The sequence below is a fragment of the Penicillium atrosanguineum genome, assembly GCF_028827265.1.
Source record: "Penicillium atrosanguineum strain IBT 20685 chromosome Unknown utg000003l_segment0_segment0, whole genome shotgun sequence".
Lineage (NCBI taxonomy): Eukaryota > Fungi > Ascomycota > Eurotiomycetes > Eurotiales > Aspergillaceae > Penicillium > Penicillium atrosanguineum.
Window position 1 is genome coordinate 2,811,746 of NW_026623135.1, and position 27,188 is coordinate 2,838,933.

Consider the following 27,188-nt stretch of genomic DNA (forward strand, 5'->3'; position numbering starts at 1 on the left):
AGCCAATTCCTTGAGGAATGACTAGGAGTATCGACCCGAAGCTACGCGGTGCTGCTGGGGTTGGATCGTCCCAGTGGTTCTGCTCCGGTGCGACTTGCGTTCCAGCTCAAGGAGCGAGAACGAGCTGGGGCGTCGGATCGAGCGGCATCTCCGAGAAAACGAAAGAGGCAGTGCGTCGGTCTGGAGGCCAATGCATAATAGTCAGTGGGGGCGAGAAATAAAGAAAGGGGGCGGCGATGGGTGCAAGATAGAGGGGATGGAAGAGAAATGGAGAAGTCAGAGGGCGAAGATGGGTCTTTTATGTCAAGGCTGTGGAGGGCGCAGTTAAGTGACGGCGTGTTGGGGCGCTAAACCAAATAAAGCAAAACTAACCGGATCTAGGAGCCTTTGTTGATTAGGGACAGACAGGTACAAGTTGCTAATATTGAGAGACAAAAATTGGACTAGGAAAAAGGGCCATCTACACATACGCGGCAAGGGTGCAATTTTCAAAAGAACTCAACGAGCTTCTGCTTCCAATGGCGAATCAGTGTTTCTCACACCCGATTCTGCCCAACAATTCTTTTCGATCCCAAGACCCTGGCATCCCCACTCCAGACGAATTTGCAGACCCGCGAACGTCAGCCCTGCGCATCCACGCCTTTGGTTTAACAGCCTCAACGCTTGTATCGAGCGATCGGTCTGCTTCAAGTGTATTTTCTCTCTTCCAACTCACCCCCATCCTCGTCTTCACTCCGAATGTCATCAGCGCCAACGCCTTTGACGACACGGATGGCCACCTGAAGGATCAAAAAAAACCAATTTATGGTTAGAACCTGAAGGAACCCCAGAGCACCGAGGAACCCCCACCTTATACCGTCGCTGTAGCAAATGGTGCCAGACGGATTCAGGAACGCTTCAAACATGTATGACCGGCCGTCTTTGGGTAGTGGGATTGGGCCGATTATCAGACTGTCCGGTGATCTGTAATAACAGCCGGGTTGAATAGTTTCAGGCATGTAGGTCCAGATGTGATACATGTTCAGGATGTAAAAGACGTGGCGCGCAAGGAACCATGAAAGCATAAAGAAGCCGAACATGATATCTCGCATGGTGGAAAAACCGAGGTATTTCAAACATTTGGCGAGCTTAACCGAGTGTCAGTGCTTTATCGTGTGTAGAAATGGGATGAACTCACAGGGAAAAAAATATCGACCACATCCATCAGGACCAGTACCAGGTTGGCCACGCGAGTCAAGTGCAATGCGTAAGAGGTATAAACCAGCAAAATCGTTATGATATGGTGAGCTAGCATTTGCCAGTGGTCCTTGCGACGCTCCTCGACATTTATGACGATGAGTTGCTGTAGCCAGAAGGCCCACTGGCCCAGGATGTACGCTTTCGTGATCCCAGGGAGCTCTCGGGCTGGCCAATTGGTGAACATTTCTCTTAGGGCTAGGAAATAGTACGAGGTGTAGTAGATATACTGAAGGAGTCAATTACGGTGTCATGGGGTTAAATAGGGCAAGGAAACTTACCACGCCAAGCGTCCAAAATATCGAGTAATAGCACAGTAGCCATGCCTGTTCCGAGAATCGAATGACTTCCTTCTTTTTCCATACACCCCATTGTCTAGCTAGGGGCTCGAGGAGATATTCCATACAGCTAGCACGAAGTCCAGTGAAAAGAATGATACAAGATCCAAGAAAGAAGAAGTCACCACCACCCAGACCAAAATTTCCCGTGTTTGTATTGTAATGCGACAGGGAGAAAAACGCGGACGTGTATGGTCGATCTTTGGGCAAACACAAGTGTATAAAAAAGAGGATAGCAATGAGGTTGAACGATAAATCTGTTAAGTGATTCAGGTGTGAGTTCTTTTGCTCATCAATACTCACAAGGCTACTTGGCAAAATTTTGTATTCGATATAGCGGTTTGTGTCATAAAGACACAAACCGCTAGAGAGTTTCTGGGAGCGAGGTTCACGCCAGAAATGAAGAAATGGTAACAGCGCTGCGTATTGGAAAGAGAGAATAACCAAAAGAATTTTGTTTGTATTTTCGCCCCTTCTGCTCAGTAGAGTGGAAGAATGGGATGAAAGCTTGAAGGAGATCACGACTAGGCAAAAGAGCGAAAAGAATGAAGAGAGGATAAATAACTGGGGGGGGGTATACACTGTCAACATAGAACGAATTATATACACAGGCCATGGAGCATCTTATCAACAGATCCAAAACAGTTCTGGCATTCTATGACTCTAATGATGTGACACGCTACCTCAACACATGTTATAAGATCTGCATCTTAACTATAGGAATAGAGGCAATAGAATTATGACTTCGCCAGAGAATTCAAACACCTCCAGCCCTCGTATCTCACGGCCAGTTCTCATAATATCAATGCAAAATTGATGACGCATGAAGTTGCGGAAAGCGGGTAGCTATACAATACAAGACTGGGCGAGTGGCGATGAACAAAGCAGATTCAAAAGATTCCGGTGCTTTGACAGACAGGTTTTGGGTCGAGCTCACGCACGCTAAAATCGAAAATCAAAATCCTTCGAGAACTCTCTAGAAAGTAAAGCCTTTCACTATTTTCTTGGGTGGTATTGTGGATGAAAGTTTTGTCCGCTCGTGGTCTGATAGAAAGCATTGACTGCCATGGGCATTGCTCGTCTCGTTCAGCTTCCTCAAATTTTGCAATTCCACACTCTTTTCCTTCAAAAATTGCCAGAATTTGTGCTTCTGTCCTAGTCCCTCTCCGCCAAAATCTTGAACAAGGCGAGCGACCTTCTCACACATGTCCAGGGCCTCATCAATTTTTCCTTGGTCTTCAAGGCAATGGACTAGGAACCACATTGCTTGCACTAAATGGGCGAGGCTTTTAGCATCTCATCACAAAAGAGCATAAAAATTGAAACGATTTAGGAGACGAGGATCACTTACACCGATCAGTATGCTCTCCATCTCCACGTTTTGTTTCTTCGTATCTGTGCTTTGCTGTGACTCCTTCCCATATGACTTGTGCTTCCAAGTACCGACCTTGGCGCCAGCGGAGATGTCCATACCAAGTCTCAGCTGTCAGAGTCCCAAGGTGTTTGTCACCTAGATTCCTTGCAGCTACAGGCAAACCTTGAAGGAAATGTTGCTCGGCCTCCTCAAATTGATTCATCGCAGTCTTGATCTTCGCCACGTTCAACTGAGACTTCAGTGTGAAGGGGTGTTCACGACCGAGTGTTTTGATTCGAACATGCATGTTCTCTTCGCCCATTTGCAGAGCCAGGGGCAGATGCTTCTCGCCGATAAATCCGTAAAGAGCCACAAGATCATCCTTGGCCTCCAAAGTTTTCTGATGCGTTTGACCAAGGACTCTTTGCATTCCCTCAAAGGCTTGCAATTGAAGCTCGAACGCCTCCTGATGATGGAAATGCCGAAGTTTCACTTTAGACAGATTACTCATAGCAGTCAAAGTGGCCTCATGTTCCCGGCCATAGCCTTCGAGATTGAGTAGCTTCTTGATGACTTCTTCGTGCAGTTCTTGAGCCTCCTGGAGCCTGCTGCCCACTTGACATGTGAAACCGAGAGTGTCCATGACTTGTAAAGTTCTTGGATGATCAGGACCAAAGTAGTTCTTGGCAGACTGAAGGACTTGATACTGTAGCTCTCTTGCTTTGTTGTTGAGTGTCTGCAAGGCATAGTTCTGGGACAATAACAGAGCAATTGCCACTCCAGTTTCCGAGTCAGGTCCTAAGGTCGAAAATACGTAATCCTTGACTTGAACTTGAAGCTCCTCTGCCTTGACCCATTCCCCGCATTGGAGATAGACTAAACTAAATTTGGCAAGTCGAATTGCCTGGGGCCTCCCGAGCCCGAAATGAGGCGTGAGCCACATTATGAACCGCGTTAATGGCCAAAACCAGTGGGCGTTCTTCCGGTCATCTTCGAGGCGTTTGTTGATATCCTCCTGGAATGTTCGAACATTCTCCACATGCGGTAGAATATCTCTTTTGAACCTCTCATCTTGAGCCTCATAAGCCTTCGGGGCCTGAAGAAAAATGGATTGTGCCAACACCGTAGCGGCTGCTTGACACCAGACAGCTTGCTCAGCAGTACTAGTATCAGGTCTCCGTCGCACCCAGGTGTGAACCAATGGGTGCATCCAATAACTGTTATTCTCATCATGAAGCGTCAACATGCCAAGGCGGACGAGTAGTGACAATGCGCTGCGCAGCCGGTCCACCTCGAACGGGTCCTCATCCTCATCACATAAGATTGCCGGCAAGATTGAAGTAGATCTCATTAGTGGCTCCAGGGTTGCAATGACCCCTTCTTGGATTGCACCTCTCCATGTCCCGGGTCCTTGATCTTTAGGTTCTTCTTTTCCCGCCTCTGCGTTTATGCGTTTAGCTTCTCGTTCTCGGCGAGGATTCATAGCGGCCGTTTTGATCAGATCAAACTCAATATTTTCCCAGTGGAAAAATGAAAAGACTTTTAGAAGTTCTAGGGCGTCTCTTGACCGCTCGTCGGCCTTGTTCTCGAGGCGAATATAGATCATCTCATATGAAGAATACACAACCATATCGGACCAATCTTCCTCCTCATGACCACGGGAATGAGAACGACTCCGACCATGAGTACGGCGAATCCTCTCCCATGTTCGCTCGTAATATTCACAATAGTCATTCAGGGAGCACAATCGATCCAGAATCGCCTTTCCGGCATGAACCAACGCAAGAGGTAAATAGCCCAAGTGATTGGCTATCCGATCAGCGCATTCCCTGATTGAGGTTTCCCACGGGCGTGGAAGATCGGTTACCGCTAAAACGAGGTCGCTAGCTTCATCAATTGCTAATTTTTCGAAGTGAAAAAAACGAGAACCTTCCGTTCCATGTCTCCTATTCGCATAATCACGGGAAGTGATGAGAACAACGCCCCTTTCTCCTCTCGGAATATAGCGCATAACGTCAAGTTTGGGGTCATCAGCGTTGTCGACGAGAAGTAGCCATGGTTGCTGCAAGGTTGAAAGCCAATTTTTGGCCGCACTTTCGTTGGGTTCAACGCCGCCTATCTTGGAAATTCGTGCGTACGAGTGTTTGACAGTTTCGTCAGAATTGGCGTCTATCCAGAAGACACCCCAAAAACTAGTTATCTTTATTAATCACATTGAGACAATCTCGGGGTTTTTCTTACTGTTCCCTGTTGTCCTGCGCAAACTTGCAACAGAACTGAGACTTTCCAGAGCCGCCAAGACCATATATAACGAATCGTTTTTGGTGATCTTGAAGTTCACGGGATTGGTCAACCTTGAGTATGACTTTGAGTTCTTCTAGCTGCTTCAATCGGCCCGTGTAGTAGCTGCTGACATTTTGAGGTACGTCAAAATGCATGTTGAACCTAATGGCCGATGCCACTGCGTCGGCAGATCGGAGTGAGTCGTAAAGCTTACTGAGTTAGCGATGATGCTGCCTCCGGACTCATAAAAATAGTAGAATATTTCAACTCACATCATCTGAATCAAAGGAGCCCTGAAGCGTCTGACGGAACCTGGTAATTTGCCGCTGTAGCATCGTATTTTGACGGTGCAATTTGTCTGAGAGGTTGCCAATAGCAACATCATTGTCGGAATGGCCTTTGCGCATGTAGTAGCTAAACTATGTCAGGCGTGATTTCTTGCATCATACAAACTAGATTAACACACGTGTTCAGAGCAATGAATAGCATTTGGATACCCGCCTGGTAATTTGTTAGACGCTGACGGACTTGGGTGTATTCGCTGTATCGATCTTCTTTGCGGATGACTGTCATGAAATTCTCAATTTTGCCTCGTGAGAGAGCGCCTTTCTTGCCGAGAACCTCCTTGAGGAGTTCCTCAAGCTCCTTAATGGTGCTCGTGGCTTGGCTTAAAAGTAAACCCATGTCCGCCCAAATATTGTCCACCATTGACGACTTTTCGTTAGACACATAGAAGCCATTTGGGTCACACTTGGATTCCCATATTTCCCGTACCGACTCATTCACAATTGTCAGAGCGAATATTTCCTGATCTAAGACATTTATCTCGGCTTGAATCTTCGTAGAAGCGCTTTTGATATGCCCGAGGTAGGTAACAGTGCGTAATGTGACGTCTGCAAGGCCCACCGCACCGACGATGATTGAAAAGGGGTCCATGGTAAATCCAAAGCCGCTTATCCAGCCCCTTGTCCTGAGAAGACGAAGTTATTGAAAACACTGGGAAAGGGGCTTGCAAGCAATATCGATGGAAAATTATTATCGAGGTAGTGCCCGGCGCGACTAGAATATTTCAACGCCGGGATTCCGTAAGTAGTTTCGCCGATTATTGGTCCAAGACAGCATATGTAGATAGCGAAGTTTGAGCAGCGCTCTGTGAAACGGAGATACAGTGTATAATGAGCCTTGCGAAGTCAAATCGCTTATTTCAGCCCCCACCCCCACCCCTGTAACACAGCCCAAACCCGGGACTAAGTCGCCCCAATGGAGGCGCTAAGGTGTGTCTCATCACATTCCACAAGACCTGATGTGGACACGTGCTTCGGAACAGGTGGCCAGTAACGGTTTTTGTCCATCCCAAAATACGCCATCACCCAGTTTGTTCATTCCAGGGTGAGTCTGAAGAGCTGCTTCCCCCTGCAGAAAGAAAGGGATTGTTGAGACAACAATGGGCCTACCACTCTCAAATCCTGCACTGAGGAACATGACGCTTGGACAACACTAACGCAGCGCTAACGTAGCACCAAAGGCCGCCAAAGCAACTATCTTCAAATTTTTCAGCTGAGGTGGGGTCTGGTTTTGACGCATGAGTCGGGGTGCATCCGTGGCCCCTTATCATTTGGGCCCTCTGGCGCGAACCTGTTCTTGCTCTGATATCACGAATCTTTGTCTAAGACTCTATTATTCTTGAATTGTCCTTTCGTCAATTCATAATACAAGTTCAAATCGGTCCTTGTATTTTCATGGTGGGCCTACTTCTTGATCCAAGAGAGCCGCCAGAATGAAGTCAGACGTCCACAGGATTCTGCCGATATTTTGACTCTAGGTAAACAAGCTCTTCAGTCATAGGCATGGCTGTCAGCCCATTCTGAAAAGACTACCGTACAAATGGCCATTGGCTATCGACGTTTTCAGACTTCAATACAAAGTTCTGGTGAATGGGAACCTGCTGGACGACCAAGCGGGCTACTTCCAAAAGCATCAAATTGGCCCAACTTTGAGAACAAGTTGTTAGGTCAGGTTGGGTACTTCACTATGGACCCCAGGAATCCGGAGGCCATGCTCCAGACGCACTTCACTGGTGAGCGCCTCTACTCAAACCTAGTCTCGAAGAGTTTTTCACACAATGTTACAAAAGAATGGGAACTTGGTAACAGCCGGAATGCGCTCTTACCTATGATTGGCCATGGTATATTCACCCAGGATGGCCCAGCATGGAAGCATTCACGAGAAATGCTTCGTCGACAATTCGTGCGAATGCAGTATCAGGATACGTCGGTTTTTGAAGGTCCTATCGATGACTTGTTAGGTACTCTGCATTCTTCAACTCCGCTCTGGTCGACTAGCCAGTAGATTCCCATAGCGGGGCATCAGCCTTTATTGACAATCACTTCCGCTAGCGAGTAGGTCCTTCTGCTAAAGAAAACCTAGCGAAAATCCAGTCCGAAGACATTCCCTATATCGAAGTATAGGCTCGGCGAAACGGGTCCTGTTTTGCATCCGAGAAAACCGAGTTGGTCCACCTCACTAGAAAAAGAGACAAAACGGCTGGCTAATCATAAATAGTAAAGAGATAAAGCCGTCCCCCACGGCAAAGTGTCGAATATAGAAAGCGGTCGGCCTGATCAGGCGTATTGAAAAAACTCTGATTTGTCTAATCTATCAATCTGCCAATTTATATAAGAATAGACATGCAAACCCTATAAACGTGCGGGAATAACACTTTTCCCGGTATCCGATGGATGCCGACATCAACACGTAATCACGCGATGCGATCACTTTTGCCTATCTGGGGCGGCATACTTCTGCCCAGTGTTCAAGGTCTTTGACAACTGCAGTTCCTTCCACAACTTAATGCTTCAATGCTCTCTATCTCATTTGCGTAACTAGCGAGGTATTTTTTGGAACTTTTCGGAGTTCAGATAGTTGCTCCCAAGGTTCTAGAACAATATACATATTGTAGTGGTGGAACGCATGACATAATGAATACAGTTGCGGCCTGAGGTGTCACGAATACCTTAGGCCTGCTTACAGTGGATGTAGGTGGGTACACAACACCCTTTCGGTCGATACACAACTCACGTGACTTTTTTTCTCATTTTGCCCTATTACCGGGTTAGAGGAACCAGAAGGCTACACAACACCCTTTCGGTCACTACACAACTCACGTGACTTTTCTACCAATTATGGCCCGTGCTCACTACACCACTATGAATTTATAGGGTATACCCTAGTAACGAGTCTCTGGATACTCTGGGAGCAAAGGCACGTATTCAATCACAGCAGCTGATACAGCATGGGTTGGATGAAAGGTCAAGGGGGTCGGAATATGAGTTACCTATAAATGAATTAGTTCGGAATTAATTATGAACTAGTATAGAACTGATTATAGTGAATATATATTTACCTCATCCGGGACAGGATTTGCGGCTCCAGGTTCTGGCCCGCTATCGAACGGATCGATATACTCATCTATATCGTCTGGATTAGACTCAGTATCATACTGTAGAAGCTCAGAGAGTGTTCGATCCTCATAAGCCCTCCAGGTATGATCCATAACGTGTTCCATGGTAAGATAGATGATGATTAAGAGGGACTGAGAGATAAGCGGGGGGTGTGCGTGTAAATTACCGGGTTACTAGGGTATACCCTATAAATTCATAGTGGTGTAGTGAGCACGGGCCATAATTGGTAGAAAAGTCACGTGAGTTGTGTAGTGACCGAAAGGGTGTTGTGTAGCCTTCTGGTTCCTCTGTAAGCAGCAGCTTCTACATGAGGATAGAGAGAAGGGGAGGCATCTACCCAATTCATTCCAGTTTTCACTACATTCTTTCATTCAACATGCTATATTAAGTACATTCCATACGGGCTCAGTCGGGAAAAACCGTACGGCCTCATTTAGGATTGCTGCGTCCAGGATTGCACCTACGACCTCACGGCCTCACCAAGGACATTCGCGACCTCCCCTAGGACGACCTCTACTACGTGCAGGTTGTGTGTGTGTTGTTCGTTGGTTGCTGTTGCCCAGTCTGTATTGTCAGACAGCCATCGAACCATCCCCTTTTCAATATGAGATTGACTAGGTGTGGCTGTCAAGGCATTTCACATGCGAAGAATATTTGGTAAACAGTTCAAATAGGTCTTCACAAGCAAACTTTGAGCGTTTACTGGAGAAATTTATCAAACAAGTCCAGACCGGTCAGCGTGATGGATCGGTTTTTTCTGATTGCTCACTTGCCCCGAATGAGAGAAAAGCATGGAGGGAATTACGCAAAGATCTGCAGAGCGTTGGCATTATGCCCAGGGCGTTTCGACAAAATCGCAAATTCATTATTTCAAAGCTTCGAGAATCACTCCAAGGATTCGATCTCACCATTCATGAAGACATACAAGATATCATGAATATCGACGATGTTGATAATACTGAGGCTTTCCAGACGTTAGAAGATGTAACTCTTGCTTTTGAGCCACCGCGAATCCGAACTGAGACCATCCAAGACTCCCTTTCAAATGGAGGCAGAATGAGTCGAGGTGGTGTGTCGACCGGAAATTGGATAAGAAATGGGTGAGTGGCGGCAACCCCGAGGCGCGCGGGCAAAGGAGAAAATTGGGCGTCGCGGATAGTCGCACAGCATTAAATTTAACCTCTTGCGTTCTCCACAGTATCATTAATACTTGCATGTCGCCTTCTTTCCATCCCCCATCATATGTTCCAAAGCTGGAGGCTATCATGCAGGACTTTTCTTGCTGCGGTGTGACGCTCCCGACAATGCATGACCTACTCCAGCACTACGAAGAAGCCCATGCGACAAAATTGCCTAACCAGGAACACTGGCCGAGCAAAGAGGAGAATTGGACTCCCTTGGCAACTGCTGCGATTGCACAGCAAGAGAGCCAGCAACACGGCAATCAATGGCAGGGCCTCCCGCTGGATAGGAACTTGTAAATGCAATAGGAGATGTTTCCGGGTCAGTCTTTGTTTAAGTACAATATAGAGCACATGCCAGCAGTATCTGGTAATGATGGCCCCGGTGAAATTTTGACACTTGGACCGGGGTCACTCCGAGTGGTGACCAACCCGTCTATGCTGGATGACGGTGCTAATATGTTGGAATTCATCCCATGGGAAGATAGCCATCTCTTCGACATATAGGCGGGGCGTTTCTACGAGGCGGTCATAGAGGGCGTCCAGCATGATAAGGGCGACGCTTGGTTGTCTACCGACTGGCACTGGGGGAGCACTACCAAACAACCGCATGTTCTTGCGTATGTTACTGATAGAATGTTCACTAAACTTCGCTCTCTTTTTTAAAAAGAGACAAATGTCATTGCTTGGTAGGGTTTTGAATAGATCATCATCGAAACCGGGCCCAGATAAAGCATTGTTCCTGATTTCGTCGCTACTTGACTCTGTCTTGGCTTTGTCTTTTCTTTTGAAATAATTTGTCTCTCACAGGGTTGATACACTTGATGACTGTCTTTGTCAAGCTCAAAAAGCTCTAGAATCTCAAGGAACTGGTGCTCAAATGGCAGAAATCGACTCATCTCAACAAATGTGTCAAGGGCATTTTGTTCTCTCGCATCAACCAACCATCCAAAAGGGTAATAGGCCTGCAGCGCAACACTGGCCCTATACTTTGATAAATGAGCAAGAGAGGGCTAGACAAATACTTCGAAATTCAAACAATTCCGTTGTGTGCACTGCAAATTATGCACATTTCTTCATATTCCAAGAAATTAATCTTTTTGTGGCCCCTGACAAGATAAAAGAAAAGTATATGTTTTTAAAGCATGCGCGTACAATAGAACAAACGATCAAGTTAGCTTTGCTACCGCATTTTAAGTGAATTCATATGAAAGGCGTCACCCAGCCCTCGGCGTTGAATGATCACTCAACTCGCATGACCAAAAAATCATAAGAAAGCCTAGTACTCAAAGCTGCATAACATGACTCGCTTCTCCAAATTTCTCTTGCAGGTGAGCCCCCGTACAACTCCAGTATCGCTATCCCCCCAAGTGACCACCCCAACACCCGAATTCCGCGACCTCTACGTGGGATTCTGCAAAGAACCCCCCGACAGCGCGGTAAACTGGATCTTGATACTTTATCTCAAGGGTCATTCATATGGCACATGGTGGCATACCCTTCCAACCCATGACAACGACTACGAGCTTCGAAAGGAAAATAGTAAAAGTATTAACCACCCTTCTATTGTGTCGAAACAATGGGTTGCTAACATTCCTGTTTCCGAGCTCGCTCATGTTGAGCATATGATGTTGCATGATATTCCTATGCAACATAGCCAGCGCTGGGTAATTGCGGTGCTGGTTGCGCTTGAACGTAAGTGTTTGATTTCCCCTGGTACTAGTTCGCATTTCATGAAGCAGATTAAATCTCATCCTGGGCACGCTTCGGAGAAATATCAGAGGTGAGATACTGGGTTTGGAGATATTGTTGTTGGATTCACGCCCTGATTTCCCGAGCCTTTGTTTCGAACCTGGCTTTGTTGGGATATGGTCCTTTTGTTAGTTCACTAATTAAAATCTAGGTTTTAAGGGCTTGCTAGGGCCATTTGTGGTCAAAGATATTATTGTTATATCATACTGTATCAGTGTTCTGAATGAACTTCCAGTAGTCTATCTGAGCTATGCACAGGTTGAAGTGGAAACGTCTTTCGGTTTTGACCCAACGCACCACCAAGATCAACTAAAACGTACCCCAAACCCATAAATTGGAATAAAGAATTCGATCTAATTGAATCGGTATATAGCTCCATGAATAATGTACAGGTATCGAAGCAAAAATCATCCCCAGACTACTTTACATGAGGCGAGTGTTTCGCCATTTGTTTATCGAGCTCCTCCTTGACAGCATACACATCATTGGCCATGCGCTGATGAGGTCGCCAAATCTTCTCAAGCTGAAGCCAAGCCTCCAAGACCTCCCTGGGCCCACAGGTTGTGCCAAATGCCCGCAGAATGGCAATGACCATCCTGCGTCCGATGAAGACTCCGTTTTCAAAGCCTACGCCATGATCGCGAATGACCCCGTAATCACGATCTCTATCGATCCAAGCTGATTCGGTATCTCCTTCCGCGATCGCCTCGTCAAGCTCATCGGTGTACTTGTTCTCATCGTAGTCTTCATTCTTTGTTGAAGGAGACTTATTGATCACATTTGGTTTGGAGGGGATAAGGCCCGGCGCAAGGTCCATGTCATCTGGCCAAAGAGATGAGAAGAATCCATTAGTGTCGTGTGGCTCTTGAGGCCCCTCGGGGGCTTTTTCATCGTTGCTTGAAAGAGATTCCTTGGTCATAATTGGCTTGTCGGGGTTATTTGGCTTCACGGCATCCGGTGCAGAATCTACCTTGTCCGATTGCGCAGAGGCAAAGAAACCACCAGGATCGTCCCCCTGAATTAAGCCAGGATATTTCTGTGTGCCGAACAACGGCAAGGGCACGTAGAGACCATTGGGATCTTCAGTCGGAAGGCTCGGTTGAAGATCAGCGATCATAGAACCCAACGGATTTTCCCAGACCATATCCGCGGACTGGTTGCCTTCGTAAAGATCGTCGAGTCTTGATTTTGAATCGCGCAGAGCCCGGAGGTATGCACTCCAGATCAATCGAAGTCGTTCGGCGGACCAGGACCTCTTATTTTTGCCGTGAATGCCAAATCCTTCGAAGAGCAGCATGTAGATGAGGTGGCGAGGGGGGACGGTATAAGTACTTTCCATGTCGCGGAGGACGGTCATGAACATATCGAGTTGGCCAGAATGGCGAGAGAAATACCGGAGGAAGATATAAAAGGTTCGAGTATCCGGTGTCATGGGCACAGAGTCCTGGAGAGCCCGATGGTACGCTGGAAGTTTGCTTTTAAGGGCGTGCGATTTCTTCAAGAGACGACCCATCTTTCGCGTGCTTCCTCGGTAGATAGAAAACTGGCTCGAGAGAGCGGGTTCTGTTTGCGCATTAGAGTCGGGGGCCGAAGGCTTGGAGCCTTTTGCGGCTCGTTGTGCCTCGAGCATGCGGGCATAAATTTGCTCTGCAGTATTCACTTCACCAGCTCGCAGGTAAGATACACACACACAATTCAAGGCGACCGTATCGACGATGTGTCCGGACCTGACAAACTGCTCGAACGTTGCAGTAATGCCCTCAACGTTCTTTTGGAGCCCAGAGGAGAAGATCTTGGCGACTGCCCCATAACGGTCGAATTCTAAGCCACGTTCTCTCATTTGCGCCTCCAGGCCAGCGGCAACGGTATACTGTCCGGATTTGATGGCACAATCGATCAATATGCTGAAGACCACACCGTCCGCTTCAACTCCGGCCACATGCTCCATATTCTGCCAAAGACCAATTGCTCGAACCAGATCTCGTCTTAGCACCAAACCGCTGCCGTTGCCTCGAGCAGCAAAAGAGATCGCAGAAGACCATAAAGAAAGTGACATGGGAAGATCGGCCTTGTTCATGTCATCCACCAATGCCAGATATCGGCGGGCGTCGCCCCATCGTCGATTCGGGGGCTTTGAAAATCGGCGCAAAAGATGTCCTCGCCAGTGTTTGGGAAGTTTCGCCACTCCCGGCGAAGGTATTTCCCTATATAAGTTGAACAATTCTAGCATCGGCGCCTCCTTCTCGAACTTCAACGCTTCCACGAGACGTGCCACCGACCGACTTTCAATCCCGTCACGCTTATTGACCTCCTTTCTTTTCGCCTGCGGCTTAGGAAGCACGACGTATACAGCCTCTTCCCAATTGTGTTTCTTGCCCAGAGCCTTTTTGAAAAACTGGGATGTCTCCATGTGGTCCTTTTCGTCATGTGAAAGCGCGGGTTCTTCGTCTGGTGGTTGATTTGCTCTTTCTTCTTTCGGCGAGATGCGTAAACTTTCCGTATCGTTTGTTTCTCCCCTTTCAAGTTGTGTAGGTTGGTTCGATTCTACCATGGTGTCGGAAATGAGATTTTCTTTTCCGAAACGTCGATGCAATGCATCCTCCCCTAGATCGGACAACGAACTGTCCTCATAATCTCCAAACCTCGTCCTCGTGGGCATGTTCGCGCGATTATGCTCATGGGCGTCATCTATCGGCTTTTGCGCCAAGCCAGTGCTGAGCCATGACCGAGGTCGCGATGCCTGCACCGACGTTCGCGAATATTCCACGCGCCTTCCAGCAGGCATTTGCCCACGGTCAGCCAGATTTTTGCCACGGAATCTTCGCAAATGATTCTCGGGTGGTCTCAAGGGCGTAGTAGATATACCCCGGCCTCGTGGAGAGTGGTCATGACAGAAACCGGCAAGGACCAACGAGCCGACAAAAATGTCTGCTATTGACGCGACGGAAGGACGGGGACGGGAGGAGAGTCTTCGGACGGATGCATGGTAGAGAGGTTTCGGACGGGGCATTGAAGGTCGAGTAGAGAGCTCAAGGGCCTGTTTGGGGGGATCTCGCAGGCTCGGCGAGCTGGGGGACCTATTGAGCTGAGGCATGAGAGAGCAGACATCGTGGCATTGAATCAGCCATGCATGTCCAGAGAACGACTAGGCCAGTCCCGGATAGATGACCTGACTGCTTCTCGGCCTCAGAAACAGACAAGACGAATAAAATGTGAAGATAGAGAGGACGGGGAAGCTGGAGTGTTTTTCTGATGAACGAGCGGACTCTGTCTTTGCGGCGGGCCCGCTTCGACCAATCGGAGTCGCGCATATTGCCAATCCCATCTTTTTCACTCCCGCGACTTCGCATCCTTGGTCGATTATCTCCCTGCCCTTTGCTTTACAATTGCCTAGCATTGTCGACTATTGCCAATTACGAGGCTCACATTCACATAGCCATCGGGCTGTGTCAGAAGCCGCCATGGGCAAAATCAACCTTACGGCCCTTCGGGTGCGCCAGACCGCGATCAACCAATTCGCCAGCGGAAAGATCAGCCAGCTGCCACAATGGGTCCAAGTGGTGGGCGAAATTCCTCCCTCCGAGACCCTTATCCGAACTCCCGCCCCTCAGCATGAGTTGGTCCGCCAGCGACTGAAGACGCTTCCCGGATCCTCGAAGCCGCAGGTCGTCTTCGAAGTCCAGGAGAAGACCCGAAAGGCCAAGAAAGCCAGTCGACTATTCAAGCCCGTCGGACTGAAATATGAGGAGGATCAAATACGACAAGAGTTCTTCCGCGACCACCCCTGGGAGCTTGCTCGGCCTCGCGTGATCCTCGAAAGCACCGGCAAAGACTTTGAGAACTACGACTGGAGCCGCCTTCAGCAACCCGGAAAGCGGTTGGATGGTGAAAGGTGTGTCACTGGCTATCTTTACCTGGCCATGTCTGGCTTAGGCGTCTTTTCCACGCGATATTAACGAAATTCCCTTTACCAGTGTTGTCCAGCGTCAGCTTTGGCTCTTGAACAACGTGCCCGATATCAGCAAGACCGCCGCCTACGATATTGCCCGTCAAGAATTCTACAAGCTTCGACTGAAGGAGGATATTGAACGACGAGTTGCCGCCGAGGAAGCCGAGGCCACTGGTGCCCAGTTCGGCCTATCATACCTGGACATCGGCATGAATTTGGAGAACCAGCAATATGAGAAGTGGAAGGCGTGGGCCAAGACAGAGGCACAGGTCTTTGACCAGCGGAATGCGGCTCTCTCTGGTGCTCCAGAAATGGGAGAGACAGAGGCAGAGCCGGACGCGTTTGGCACCGAGGCTGACCTGTTGGCCCCGGCTCAGGCGAAGGCTTAAAGAAACGGCCTGGAGTTTTCAAGGGGGGTTTGATCCTCCAATTATATTGATGGTCATGTACATTATTTGATTTGTTCTGCTGGATGTATTCCCATAGCCACTTTCTCATGATAGCAACATGCTACATTCACTTTTGCATCAGTGATCACATCTGTGAATGTGTTACCTATACCTTTGCACTTCTTAGATGAAGCTCCAGAGTTGTAGGTGGTCCATATTCAAAAGCTTTTAAATATTAACGGGGTATATACTATGGCTTTTAATGCTACCAGCCTTTAATACTAACCAGCTTAGAAAGCTGTGCGGTCGCTATGCTTAATGGTCCTAAGATGCATAGTATTTGTTTATAACAAAGGCTATAGAGCCTAGCTCGTAATCATGAACCAAATAAGCTATTTCCAGCAACTACGTGACATATAAGGTGGGCCATGTCAACACGGGTGCAATCCGAAAACCGTTGATCGCGGAGGTGCGTTGGCCTACCCGCATCGTCCAATCAACGCCCTTCCAGTCTCTCCAACCTCCGACTTCCTTCATTCCACGAATCTCCAATCTTGACTGTGATTGCTTCATATTACTCTTCTCCTTGTTCGCCCTGCCCGCATTCCTGATCTCATCGCGATATCCGTGCTGGAGTATCATTGCGCCGTTCACCGTTAGCCGTTCGCTGTTCGCTGTCCGCTGTTCTATTTCGAGTGCCCCCGTGCTGGGTTCGACATCTACAAAGCGTACCGGTTCTTTGATCACCCATTGTCTGACGCCAACTTCGAACCCCCTCCTGCGTCGCGTGCCGATCCCTAGTCTCCCGATCCTGGGGTATTCAAGCATCCCTCGGGCTTACGGCCCAGTCGATGATGTTCCTTTGCGCATACCGTCCTCGTCTGGTAAAGTGTCGGCTTTGTGGGAAATACTGACGGCTGGCTCTTTGCTTGTAAAGCCAAAACGCACTCGCTTCGGCGTGCTGCTGATCGATAATACCGCGACCGGTAACGACCATGCTCGCTGCAATGAATCGGCCAGAAGACACAGTCCGGGGACTGCGTCCCTACCGCGCTGAGGGCGACGAAGATGAAGGAAGGAAAGGTTCGACCGACTCTTTGGTGCCGCCTCCATTATCATACAGTGAGGGCTCGCCATCGCCAAATGAAGATGAAGGGTCAAGACCGGGTACGGCCATGGGCGACAACCCGGGTAGCAAGCAAGCGCCTGGGCAGAAGATGTTGACGCACGAAGAAACAATCGAACTTGCGAAACGCGCGGTAGAAAGTGGCATCCAGGATACCAAACGCTCTCTGGCAGGGAGTGAGGTTGTCACAGATGTGGTAAAACCAAAGTTGACCATCGACCTGGGTCATTCTCACATCGTTCGCATACCGGAGCCGGTGGTAGATATCATCAAAGATGAGGTGGAAAGGTATGTAGTGCATTTGAGTGTAGCTGCACAAAAGTTTGGACGCGACTAACACCTCAACTCAAAAGGTTATCCTTGTCCAACAACCACCTTTTCCATATTCCTTACCGCTTTGCTGAGTGCTCCCATCTGCGATATCTCAATATCAGAGCCAACAACTTTCGAGAATTTCCAAAGGGCGTATGTAACATAAGGTCCCTTTGTGTTAGCGCTATGAACAATGCTAATGTTAGACAGGTATACAAATTGCCTCTACTGGAGATTCTCGATCTTAGTCGGAACAAGATCAACGCGCTACCAGACGAGATTAACAAGCTGAAATCGCTGCGTGTGCTGTCAACCATGCAGAACCGTCTCGATGACTTGCCTACAGGGTTGTCCGAAATGAACAAACTGCAGATCCTCAAAATTGCAGGAAATCCCCTACGATACCCTCTGCGTCGCGTGCTGGAGGCTTCGGAAGCTGAAATAACGTCATCTGGAATGACTGACAATGAAAAAGAAGTCGCTGTTACCGCGGAGCTAAAGAGGTTCCTCAGAACTCGACAACAAGCGGCAACCACCCCGGATCCCGACAGCTCCGAAGCGTATGTCCGCTGGCTTCTTCCTCCCATTTCCATTCCATGAATCAATACTAAACAATCAAAACAGTGATATGGTCGTCGATGCTCCCAGGCCCACTCTCCCGAAACGCAAACTTAGCAGCAGATTTCCCGTGATTCCAAACACCGGCGACGCCTCAGCATCATCCTCTCGCTCTCCGTCGTTGTCACGACCTTCGCCTTTAGTTCCTGCGAAGTCTCACTATCGCATGGCTTCTGGGCAGCAAGGCACCGGTAGCTACCATATGGGAGCGCTTCAACGACCAGGAGTTACCCCCACTCCGTGAATGAGCGAAATCGCAGTAACAGCGAGGGGATCATTCAGGCGTCTGTCGCTGTCCGCAATAAGCGCATGGGTGTTATCACCCGGAAAAACACCGATCTGGGCACTTTAGACGAAACCCGCCCATATCGTAACAGCCACTTGCGCGGTCTCAGCCATGGCTCCGTTCTACGAGCACGACCGGTAGCCCCTACTCCCGTAGCCACTGGTGGCAGCAGCTCGTCGAGTCCCAGCAGTCCACGCGAGCGTCGGCGCTTGCGAGAAGGCTGGGTCAACCGAATGTCAAGTCTCCCCGAACACAAAGGCGAGCGAGGCTCGGATGAACCAATCATCGAGAGTGCTAAAGGCATCTTGTTTGCGATATTCCAGGTTCACTCCCACATTTCCACATTGATGAATGTCGTCAAGCGTGATGACACCAGACGCCATAGCTTGGAGTTTGTCTTTGAAAACGCCTCTTACCATGTGGATCAGCTCAATGATGTTCTTGAGAATGCCGAGACTTCCCTGCCGGAAGATGCAGACGCTACGCGGGCAGTCACCGAGGCCGTGAAGCGAGAATGCGAGACATGCGTCTCAGCCTACAGCCATGTTATCACGCAGTTGCGCCACAACACTGCCAAGATCGTGACCAATGGTGATTCTCGGTATGTCCGGTCGCTGATGCTTGCAATTTTTGGCAGCTTGGTAGAGCTGCGCAATGCTTGTGCAAGTCTGAATGTTCCGCTTCGGACAGCCAAGAAACGACTCTCGCCGCTCAAGCAATTGATGCCGGTGTCTACTCGGATGACCCAATCTGGCCCCCCTGGACCACCTCCTTCCACGGAGCGACTGCAGCGATCATTGGTCACTCCCACACGTGAAAATGGACCGACACGACGCTTGCGAAGCGATACCACAATCCGACATCCCCAAATCCCCATGGCTGGCCCGTTGCCGATTACCAGCCAATCCGCTGTTGGCTCTCCTGCCACACCATCCTTCAATTTCGCGCGCAGTCGATCAAGCAGCCGATCTAACATGATGAACCCCTCTATCCCTTCTTCGCTAGCCACACCTCGTTCTGGAGAAGCATTCCCTCCCATTCCTACACCTGGATCTCGCATCAATCCGTTGACCGGATTAGACGAAATTGAGGAAGATCGCATCTTTGAGAAGATCTTCTACCAACTCACATCAGCATACACGGCTGCTCTCCAAGCCCTCCCATTGGCTCGACGGCAATTTATCCGATGTCTTGAAGCGACCGAACAGCAGCGTGAGACCGAAGGGATCCAACTGCTTTGGAATAACCTGATCCGTCGTTGTCGGTACTGTCTGGAAGTTTCCGAGACACTGGGTCTTCGATTATCAAGCATGAAGGTCCGGGAACCAGGCGGGGGTCTTCGTAACCAGCGCGAGTTCTGGCAGCTATGTAAAGGCTTCATGCAGTCTTTCGTGGATCTAGTCACCGACATGCGAGAAGTGCGCAGCATGCAGCTACTCCCTCAGGACATCATCATAATCCTACGCCCCGTCCAGAAAGCCAGTCGCGAAGCAGGCCGTCTCATCGAAGCTTCTCCGTGGTCCTATCTCGCCGACATCTCACATGGACCGAGCAATCTCTATGGCCCTCCGCTGCAACTTCCGCACGCCCAACATCAAACCTCGGTTTCTACATCCGCACTCACATCCCACCCGAACCCATACGGGCTTGCCGTTGGCGTGCCCCTTCATTCTGTGACTGTCCCTACCACTCCACTGAGCGCAGCACTTGGCCCTGCAGCACAGGCAACCGTCCCCTCCACACCGGCGAGTGCTTACAGCGACAAGTTCTTCGAGGGCGACGTTTTCCAGCGCGCAGACTCGCTTCTCTCGATGGGACATCAAGCGCCACATTTCCGACGTTAACTGATTGATGACATCCATTATGACTAGGGAGTGTCATTTGCATTTACCCACATTTGATGATCATGATCTGAACACATACCCTTACATATCCTCACGGACAGGCTGTGATTCTGCAGCTGCCTCTATATCAGTTGCTGACAGATACCACTGCATGTATTTTTGAATCCTATTAGCGGAAACATCAATTTTATCTTTACTTTCGGAATACAAATGAACATGTTACATCGTGCACAGTTTCCTATGTTGTATGTGTATTCGATCTGTAGCCAACCGACACAACTTTGCCTTCAAACAGATCAATCAATGATCCGAAATCAAAGTAACCACTCGGATCCTTCCAAACTAACCGCCACTGATAAAAAGCAAGTGCAATATCAATTACTAGAATATGTTCCCCATCAACTCTCCTCCCAGCAGCCAGCCATCTCTACCTCAAAAACATCTCCAAAAGCGTAATCCCGCCTCTCACTAAAACCGCAAGAAACGCATCCCCATTATCCGTACCACTCGCTCGTCGACAAACATGCCTATACTCATCCCCCTTTCCCCACCGCGACTTCGAATCCATAACATCCGGCTTCCACACAAACCCATCAACAGTCACTCTAGGATCCGCATGGAACTGATGCATCTCCCCTTCCCCTACATCATCGAAGCTAAGACGTGATCCATCGGCTAAATGTACCCACACCCCTGCTTAGCCGTATCGTGGCACAAAAACGTGCTGTGCTTTAGTGTCTAATGAGGCATTGAGATTATCGTATAAGTCCATGAAATGCTCTGCGGAGGGATCTAGAAGCGGCGGGGGAGATCTAGACGAGATTTCCATTCAGAAGTGCGCTCCATAAGGGAGGGAACTCTGCAAGCGTCATATTATGACCGGATACTTTGAGAACAGTTATCTCGCCAGCATTGAAAATAATACCAGTTTGCCAAAGTCCGATATCCATCCGGACAACTTGCCCTCGAGGAACAGGGGATTTTCGAGCATAATCATATTCAGGCCAGCTCGTGTTAGATAGCTCTGGAACAATATCACGATTACTGGCCCGAAGGACGCCAGATGGACCAAGGTACTTCAACGGGTTGATGGTATCAACATGAGAAACATCCATAGGGTGGAAGCTGCTCTCGCCAGTGACTGTAGTAGTCGGCTTAAATGACGCTTCAAATCTGGTTGACGGCCAGCTTTAAGTGAGCGTTGTCGTTACATGTCCCTATTCTGGACTAGACTTACAGCCAACGTGGACCACAAGACATCGACTTTGTGGGTGGGGTCTGAGCGCAAAGCGGGCAACGAGTTCATTCTGATATGATATGGAATCTACATTTGCTCTATCGATGATCTTAAATACTGGAATAGATTGGAAAGAATCAAACGTTTGAAACTAACCCTTTTCCAAGAACCTAACTTGTTCGCCAAGCGCTTACCCTGAGGACTCGGACCATCACCATGATTCATCATGAGTCATGTTGACCCACGATGACTTCTTCTTGACAAAACCTGAGCTCATCAGATGTAATCCTACATAGTTGTTACACCATTGGGATCTTGTATGCATCACGCCTGACGCGCCGTAGTCAATATCGGTCGTTTGTAGATAGTTACGGGCGTAGCTTGTCAACAAAGTTGGAGTACCGAGTTTCAGATCAGCGAAATAAAGCTTACAGTAGTGATATAAGAGAACAACATAGTGTTGTAGTCTATCAATTACCATCCAGAAATTCGTGAATTCAAAGATGTGCGATATTGCCTTAAATGGCTTGGAGTTGACGAACCCATGCTATGAAGTAAGTCCGTTTCACAACATCTGATACACCCACAAGTCACCCATATAAGCTATGACGAACAAGAACTTCTGAACCCAGGACAATTGGAAGAGTTTCTGGGTTTCCTATTCATTGATGTGCATTTTGTCGACATCGTCTGATGCTTATTTTCTTCTCCCTGCTTGGACCTTTATAACCCGACCACGAGGATGAAATTGCAGCTAACAAATAAAATCCTGTACGCACAGAAAGCACTATTTCAACCTGACCTCGACCCTTAGAGACATCCCATATCGCATCTCTCACAACTCATACAGTACACATAAAAATGCCTCGATTATCCCACCTTCCCACCCACAACCACATCCCGCACATAAGCAAACATCTCCCTTTCCTTCGTCGCAAAAACACTATGCCCAGCCCCACGGAAGAGATGGTATGAAACACCTCTTTCTGCATTCCACGTCCCAACCGAGTCACCATCTTCAGCTTTCCCAAAATCAGGGGCAGGATCGTCAGCATAGAACAAATTATTCGGCTTCTTCGAGAACCCCTGTGCCCCCCGCCAAGTCATATTCTGAATCGAAAGTTCATTGCCGATATGGTTGATCAGCATATCTAATTCGCCGTTGTAGATATGCAGTGAGATGTTATGTTTCGTGACCAGGTTCGGAAGGAGGTGATACGCGGGCGGGACGGCTGTTGGGGCTGCAAGGAGTATGCCTAGGATAGTTGAGTTGCAAGCTGTGTAGGTACCGCTGTTTTTGACGTGAAGTGCAGCTTGGACATCTGATCGACTGAAGTATTTCATTATCAGCTGGAGGGTGTCGACATTACTGCAGTTGTGAGATATGTCGTAGATATCAAAACAAGGGATTCCTGCCCCGGTGTCTTTCAGCGAGGCTGTGTCCATGTAATCCATTGCGGTGGAGAAAGTGGCACAGGGTCCGTAGCAACTTGAATTTAGAATGGAGTTTGTAAGTTCCGCAGGTGTGATGGGGTCCGTGTCGCATGCTGCGTCTAGTGCGTCGGTCATGTCGCGTTGCTTTAGGCGGTAGTTGAAGTATTCTGGATTTCCGGGGATGTATATTTTGCCCTTTGGCGGGTAGATGGATGCTTCTTTGAGGACGGTGTCGAAGCCACATGTTTTGTCTGCGGTGGAGAAAGCTGATAGAATTCCCTTTGGGATCTTGAGCCGAGTTGATTGTGAGTGCATGTATGTGCCGATTGCCACGGATGATAATGCGGCTGCGTTGCCCCAGGATCCGTCGCCCAGGGACATGGATTGTATGTTCAGTGGGAGGGAGTGCTTGCCCTCGAGCAGCGCGGATGCAAAGTATGGAATATAGATACCAGCCCAGGATTCACCCATAAGATGTACTTTTTTGGACTTGAGGTGTGGGAAGTGATCGAAGAATGTATGGAGCCATTGTGCAAAGTCTGCTGTTACGCCGTCGTTGTCTCGTACTGGGTATGGATAGGTAGAGGTTGAGAAGCCCGTGCCGACAGGTTGGTCCACGTAAAGAACATGGCCCAGTCGAGTCCATGAATATGGGTTGCGTATTAGGTGTGTTGAATTTCCGGCGAAGGAGATAGGGCCGTTTCCCCCTGTCAGACCTATCAAGGATGAACAACCGGGTCCGCCGTTGAACCAGACTAGTTAGGGTCAGAGCTAGTATTTATAGTATATGTGCCAGACTCACTGATGAGCTCGTGATCATAGGCTGAGTCCTCCGCTTCAAATAGCCAGAAGAAGATGTCGTTGCCAGTCTTCGCTCCCAGCACGGGCAACCGACCAGCCCAGCTGGTCGGCAGAGCAGGGCTATCGGGTAACGAGCGTACCTCGAAATGCGAAGTCCTAGATGAACCTATCGATCGATTAAAGACGCGATTCGACAATGACAGGACGACCTGAAAAAAGTAGATAATCCCCGCGAGATTCATGGTCGGTCTGGCTGCACTTCAGGGCTACTCAATCACCAGGGTCTCGAAATCGAACGGAGATGGATGATATCCTGTCAGAATGAACTGATCGGAGATATTTCACGAAGGAATGAATGTTTTCTTTTATGAGAAAGCAAGATGTTTGCCATGATTAAAGCCTTATAGACTTCCTATTGAGGGTTTCCGTACTCGGATCTCAATAGAAAGGCCAACCAGCGAAGACGAGACACGGCCACATGGCGTGGCGCGTCGCAACTTACTATGCCAAGACATGGCAACAGTTTATTGAAGAAAAAAATAGAGAGAAATGGCCAATTCTATATCGGCTGTGAACTAAAAACATGTTGTCTTGACTTCAGTGAAGATGATTATGGTGCCTGATTTGTCAGGCCACAACTGGGCCCTAATCCGGACGCAATCAACGCCCAAAACATCCAAAGCATCTAAGATGCCGACCCAACCCCACGTATTCCCACCAAGTCAAAATCTGATTCAGAGATCTAGAGATCCAGGGAATCAAAGATCTTCAGACCCTCAGATCCCGGCCTATCGGCAACTTGACCACGTCAGGCTACTGGTTCCCCAACTCGGGCGAACCTCTCACGTGGCCAATGCGTCTCAAAGTGAGGCGTGCGGGTCACTAGGGGAGGTTCCCCTTGACCAGATCTTCCCGACCGAAAAGGGGGTCACCCTGCAACGATCTGATCGGAATGATAGATTTCAGGGGGTGGTTGAACCGGGGGATCGGTTGTGCTGTGTTCGGGTAGCAGCAGAGGAATGTGTGCTGCTTGCGTCCACCCGAATCCGTGAGGTTGAAAACGTTATACCAGCCGAAGTAGTGTATATCAGTCCCGGTCGCTTTCTCAATCATTGGTTTTCTTGGTTTTTCGCTTTTTCTTCTGCTGATTTGCCGGTGACACCTTTCTAAGAGGGGGACACACTGCAGCATACGGGCTGATTTTGCGCTTTTGCACGTCTATGTTGATGTCTCGCCTGACTTGATTCGAAAGACGAGAGAGTATAACCACGAGGAGGCAAATCTGCAAAGCTGCGAATCTGCGAATCTGCAAATCACAAACTCGCGAAGTCGCAAATCCGCAAATCTCGTTGCTCCACAACAATTGACAGCTCACTTGCATCACTTGGAAGCCGACGCGGATTGGCTGCCTGCCTGAGGCAAACAGGGGGGCGATCAAAGCAGTGAAAAATCAGAGACTTTGTACGTTCGAGTCGGGGATGGCTTGACCGCCATCTCCTGAAGTTCCCAAATATAGCTAACCTCGGTGCAGTGTGAGATTCACCATGGATCTCCAGGGCACCAAAGAGGCCCGCACGCAGGACGAGGGCGACGGCCCGCTGGACCGCTCCAAAGAGTACCACAAGGAACGCCGCGATTCTCACAGCCATGACGCTTCCGCCAATGTGCACCCTAGTCGTCGACGCCAGGCGCCGTTCGCTTATCCTCCGGGAGCTCGTCCGACCGCCTCAAGCGCGAGGAGAGATCCCTCGCCTTCCCCGGAAGCTATCTGCATTCCCCAGACGTTGGGGCTGAGCTCGCGCGACCAACGACTATTATGCAAGGCCAAACGCCATCCTCCCGTGACAAAGAAAACACTCAGTGAACTTGACCTGCCCTGTATCATGAGCAATATCAACCTTCGCATGGATGCCAACTTCGACCGCGACCTACATTTCAAGCCCGACTTGGATGGTGAGAAGGGGAAGCGCAAGCGGAAGGAAGCTGCCGATTATTGGGACTCGATAGCTTCGGAGATTGCGATTTACGCTTTCATTGCATCTCAGCTCGATGGTCAGGGCGAAACTTCTCGAGGGAGCTCTCGGCGGACTTTTGATCCTCGTCTACCCGCCATGTTCGAAACCCTGCAAGAGGTTATCAAAACTCTAGTCCCGGAGCGCGATCACCCCAGTGTCATGCAAAACCTCGAAGTTCCTCTGCTGATGCAGCAGATTCGCAAGGGTGTCCTCGACATGGTGGCGCTGGCGACTTGGATGGCGGCGCTGCTCAAGACACATTGCGCTCCAATGCGGGATGAATGGGCGGATCGAATGGTTGAGCAGGTCACCGAGGGATCGCAGTCGCAAGATCCGAAGGAGATCGTCAACGGGTTACAAACGTTATTCGCCATTCTCGAGGCGATGAAATTGGTACGCGACTCCACCGTCTCCACTTCTGATGGACCCCATACTAACAACCTCATCCATCTATAGGACGTCGCCAACCACCAAATCCGCACATTCCGAGTCCTCCTCATCGAAGACACCGTTCCATTTCTCCAAGAATATTTTGAAGGCAAACTCAGCCGTGGTAGCTTCCGAGTCGAGTCCGCCCAGCAATGGTACAACGCGTCGCGAGATAAGGCAATAGAGGAAGACGCCACCAAAAGCCCGACCTCCCAACAAGAAAATAACATGAAGCCTTTGGAGGCCCTCTTCCGCGGAATATCCGACCAGCTCCTCCAATTCGATCCACCAACCGACTTCCCCGAAACCTTCCTCTTCGACTCTGATCGCCTCTGGCAACTCCGCTCAACCATTCAAAACCTAATCAACCTCGATATCGCCTGGTACATCTTCGAATCCTACGTCCACACTCAAAAACGGTACCTCTCCGCCCGCGACGAGACCTACTCCACCTTCCGCTCCCGGATCTGGTCCTTAATGGAAGACGGCATTGAGCTCGACAGCCGAGTCGGCGACGCCGAGAACGACCCGGAAGTCCACGTCGACGTCCGTGGCAGCGCCCGCTGGCTCCAAAACATGCGCTGCATAGGTCTCGAAATTGCCCGCTTCGCCTGCGCAGCCTGCTGTCTCGACGTCGTGGTGGCCGACGAAGTAATTTCCCCCATCGAAGCCGCACTCGAATGGCACCTCTCCAACGAGTCCGACCTCTTCCGCTATTTCCAGAACGCCATGCGTGATAAGATACTCACCGCTACCATGGCTTCTGCGCGAACTTACCTGCCTCTCTCCCCACTGGCTATCTGCGAATCTCAGCGCACTTTACCCCAGCCTACGACGGGTCCTGTGGCGACGGCTACAGCGCACCCACTATCACCGCAGCAATATGATATCGAGCGTATTGGTATGCGTCTTGCGCATATGGGTGTCTTGCACTGGCGTGTATGGGCTCCACTCCTTTACCTCCGCGATGAGATCGCAGAGCAGGAGACGGAACCTCTCACGTTCGCATAGTGCTATTTCTTTTGAAACATTTTATTATAATCACTGTCAGCTTTTCAGCGCATGCATTTTGGATTTGGCAAGGTGGTTTTTTTTTTCTTTTTTTTTTTTTCTTTTTTTCGGACCGGCGTTGGGCAAGGGATA

The 27,188-nt window shown here is 49.2% G+C and overlaps 10 protein-coding genes across 10 annotated transcripts; 5 read left to right on the top strand and 5 right to left on the bottom strand.

Annotated features, from left to right (window-relative positions):
* Nucleotides 1-686: 686 nt before the first annotated feature.
* Nucleotides 687-1,829, bottom strand: N7443_004488 (rRNA-processing arch domain-containing protein; the record flags this gene model as incomplete). The annotated part of the gene is made up of 3 exons (XM_056884544.1): nucleotides 687-1,127; nucleotides 1,178-1,465; nucleotides 1,518-1,829. Coding segments are annotated over 3 exons (1,041 nt in total), but the record flags the coding sequence as incomplete, so codon positions are not given.
* A 721-nt stretch (nucleotides 1,830-2,550) lies between these two features.
* N7443_004489 (uncharacterized protein) lies at nucleotides 2,551-6,147 on the bottom strand (the record flags this gene model as incomplete). Its single annotated transcript, XM_056884545.1, has 5 exons — nucleotides 2,551-2,846; nucleotides 2,926-5,120; nucleotides 5,170-5,420; nucleotides 5,484-5,625; nucleotides 5,678-6,147. The coding sequence occupies 5 exons, from the start codon at nucleotides 6,145-6,147 to the stop codon at nucleotides 2,551-2,553; spliced, it is 3,354 nt and encodes a 1,117-aa protein (XP_056742823.1).
* A 1,095-nt stretch (nucleotides 6,148-7,242) lies between these two features.
* On the top strand, nucleotides 7,243-7,560 carry N7443_004490 (uncharacterized protein; the record flags this gene model as incomplete). Its single annotated transcript, XM_056884546.1, has 1 exon — nucleotides 7,243-7,560. One exon carries the CDS (start codon nucleotides 7,243-7,245, stop codon nucleotides 7,558-7,560), a length of 318 nt encoding a protein of 105 aa, XP_056742824.1.
* An 877-nt stretch (nucleotides 7,561-8,437) lies between these two features.
* Nucleotides 8,438-8,776, bottom strand: N7443_004491 (uncharacterized protein; the record flags this gene model as incomplete). The annotated part of the gene is made up of 2 exons (XM_056884547.1): nucleotides 8,438-8,545; nucleotides 8,615-8,776. The coding sequence occupies 2 exons, from the start codon at nucleotides 8,774-8,776 to the stop codon at nucleotides 8,438-8,440; spliced, it is 270 nt and encodes an 89-aa protein (XP_056742825.1).
* A 2,378-nt stretch (nucleotides 8,777-11,154) lies between these two features.
* N7443_004492 (Ornithine carbamoyltransferase) lies at nucleotides 11,155-11,938 on the top strand (the record flags this gene model as incomplete). The annotated part of the gene is made up of 2 exons (XM_056884548.1): nucleotides 11,155-11,548; nucleotides 11,757-11,938. The coding sequence occupies 2 exons, from the start codon at nucleotides 11,155-11,157 to the stop codon at nucleotides 11,936-11,938; spliced, it is 576 nt and encodes a 191-aa protein (XP_056742826.1).
* Nucleotides 11,939-12,023: 85 nt separating this feature from the next.
* N7443_004493 (pentatricopeptide repeat protein) lies at nucleotides 12,024-14,699 on the bottom strand (the record flags this gene model as incomplete). Its single annotated transcript, XM_056884549.1, has 1 exon — nucleotides 12,024-14,699. One exon carries the CDS (start codon nucleotides 14,697-14,699, stop codon nucleotides 12,024-12,026), a length of 2,676 nt encoding a protein of 891 aa, XP_056742827.1.
* A 367-nt stretch (nucleotides 14,700-15,066) lies between these two features.
* Nucleotides 15,067-15,943, top strand: rsm25 (mitochondrial 37S ribosomal protein mS23; the record flags this gene model as incomplete). The annotated part of the gene is made up of 2 exons (XM_056884550.1): nucleotides 15,067-15,497; nucleotides 15,580-15,943. 2 exons carry the CDS (start codon nucleotides 15,067-15,069, stop codon nucleotides 15,941-15,943), a joined length of 795 nt encoding a protein of 264 aa, XP_056742828.1.
* Nucleotides 15,944-16,938: 995 nt separating this feature from the next.
* Nucleotides 16,939-20,129, top strand: N7443_004495 (uncharacterized protein; the record flags this gene model as incomplete). Its single annotated transcript, XM_056884551.1, has 5 exons — nucleotides 16,939-17,357; nucleotides 17,423-17,534; nucleotides 17,592-17,941; nucleotides 18,006-18,239; nucleotides 18,266-20,129. 5 exons carry the CDS (start codon nucleotides 16,939-16,941, stop codon nucleotides 20,127-20,129), a joined length of 2,979 nt encoding a protein of 992 aa, XP_056742829.1.
* Nucleotides 20,130-22,236: 2,107 nt separating this feature from the next.
* On the bottom strand, nucleotides 22,237-23,852 carry cp9 (putative serine carboxypeptidase; the record flags this gene model as incomplete). The annotated part of the gene is made up of 2 exons (XM_056884552.1): nucleotides 22,237-23,555; nucleotides 23,603-23,852. Coding segments are annotated over 2 exons (1,569 nt in total), but the record flags the coding sequence as incomplete, so codon positions are not given.
* Nucleotides 23,853-25,145: 1,293 nt separating this feature from the next.
* Nucleotides 25,146-27,056, top strand: N7443_004497 (TCP11 family protein; the record flags this gene model as incomplete). Its single annotated transcript, XM_056884553.1, has 2 exons — nucleotides 25,146-26,009; nucleotides 26,073-27,056. 2 exons carry the CDS (start codon nucleotides 25,146-25,148, stop codon nucleotides 27,054-27,056), a joined length of 1,848 nt encoding a protein of 615 aa, XP_056742831.1.
* Between the last annotated feature and the right edge of the window lie 132 nt (nucleotides 27,057-27,188).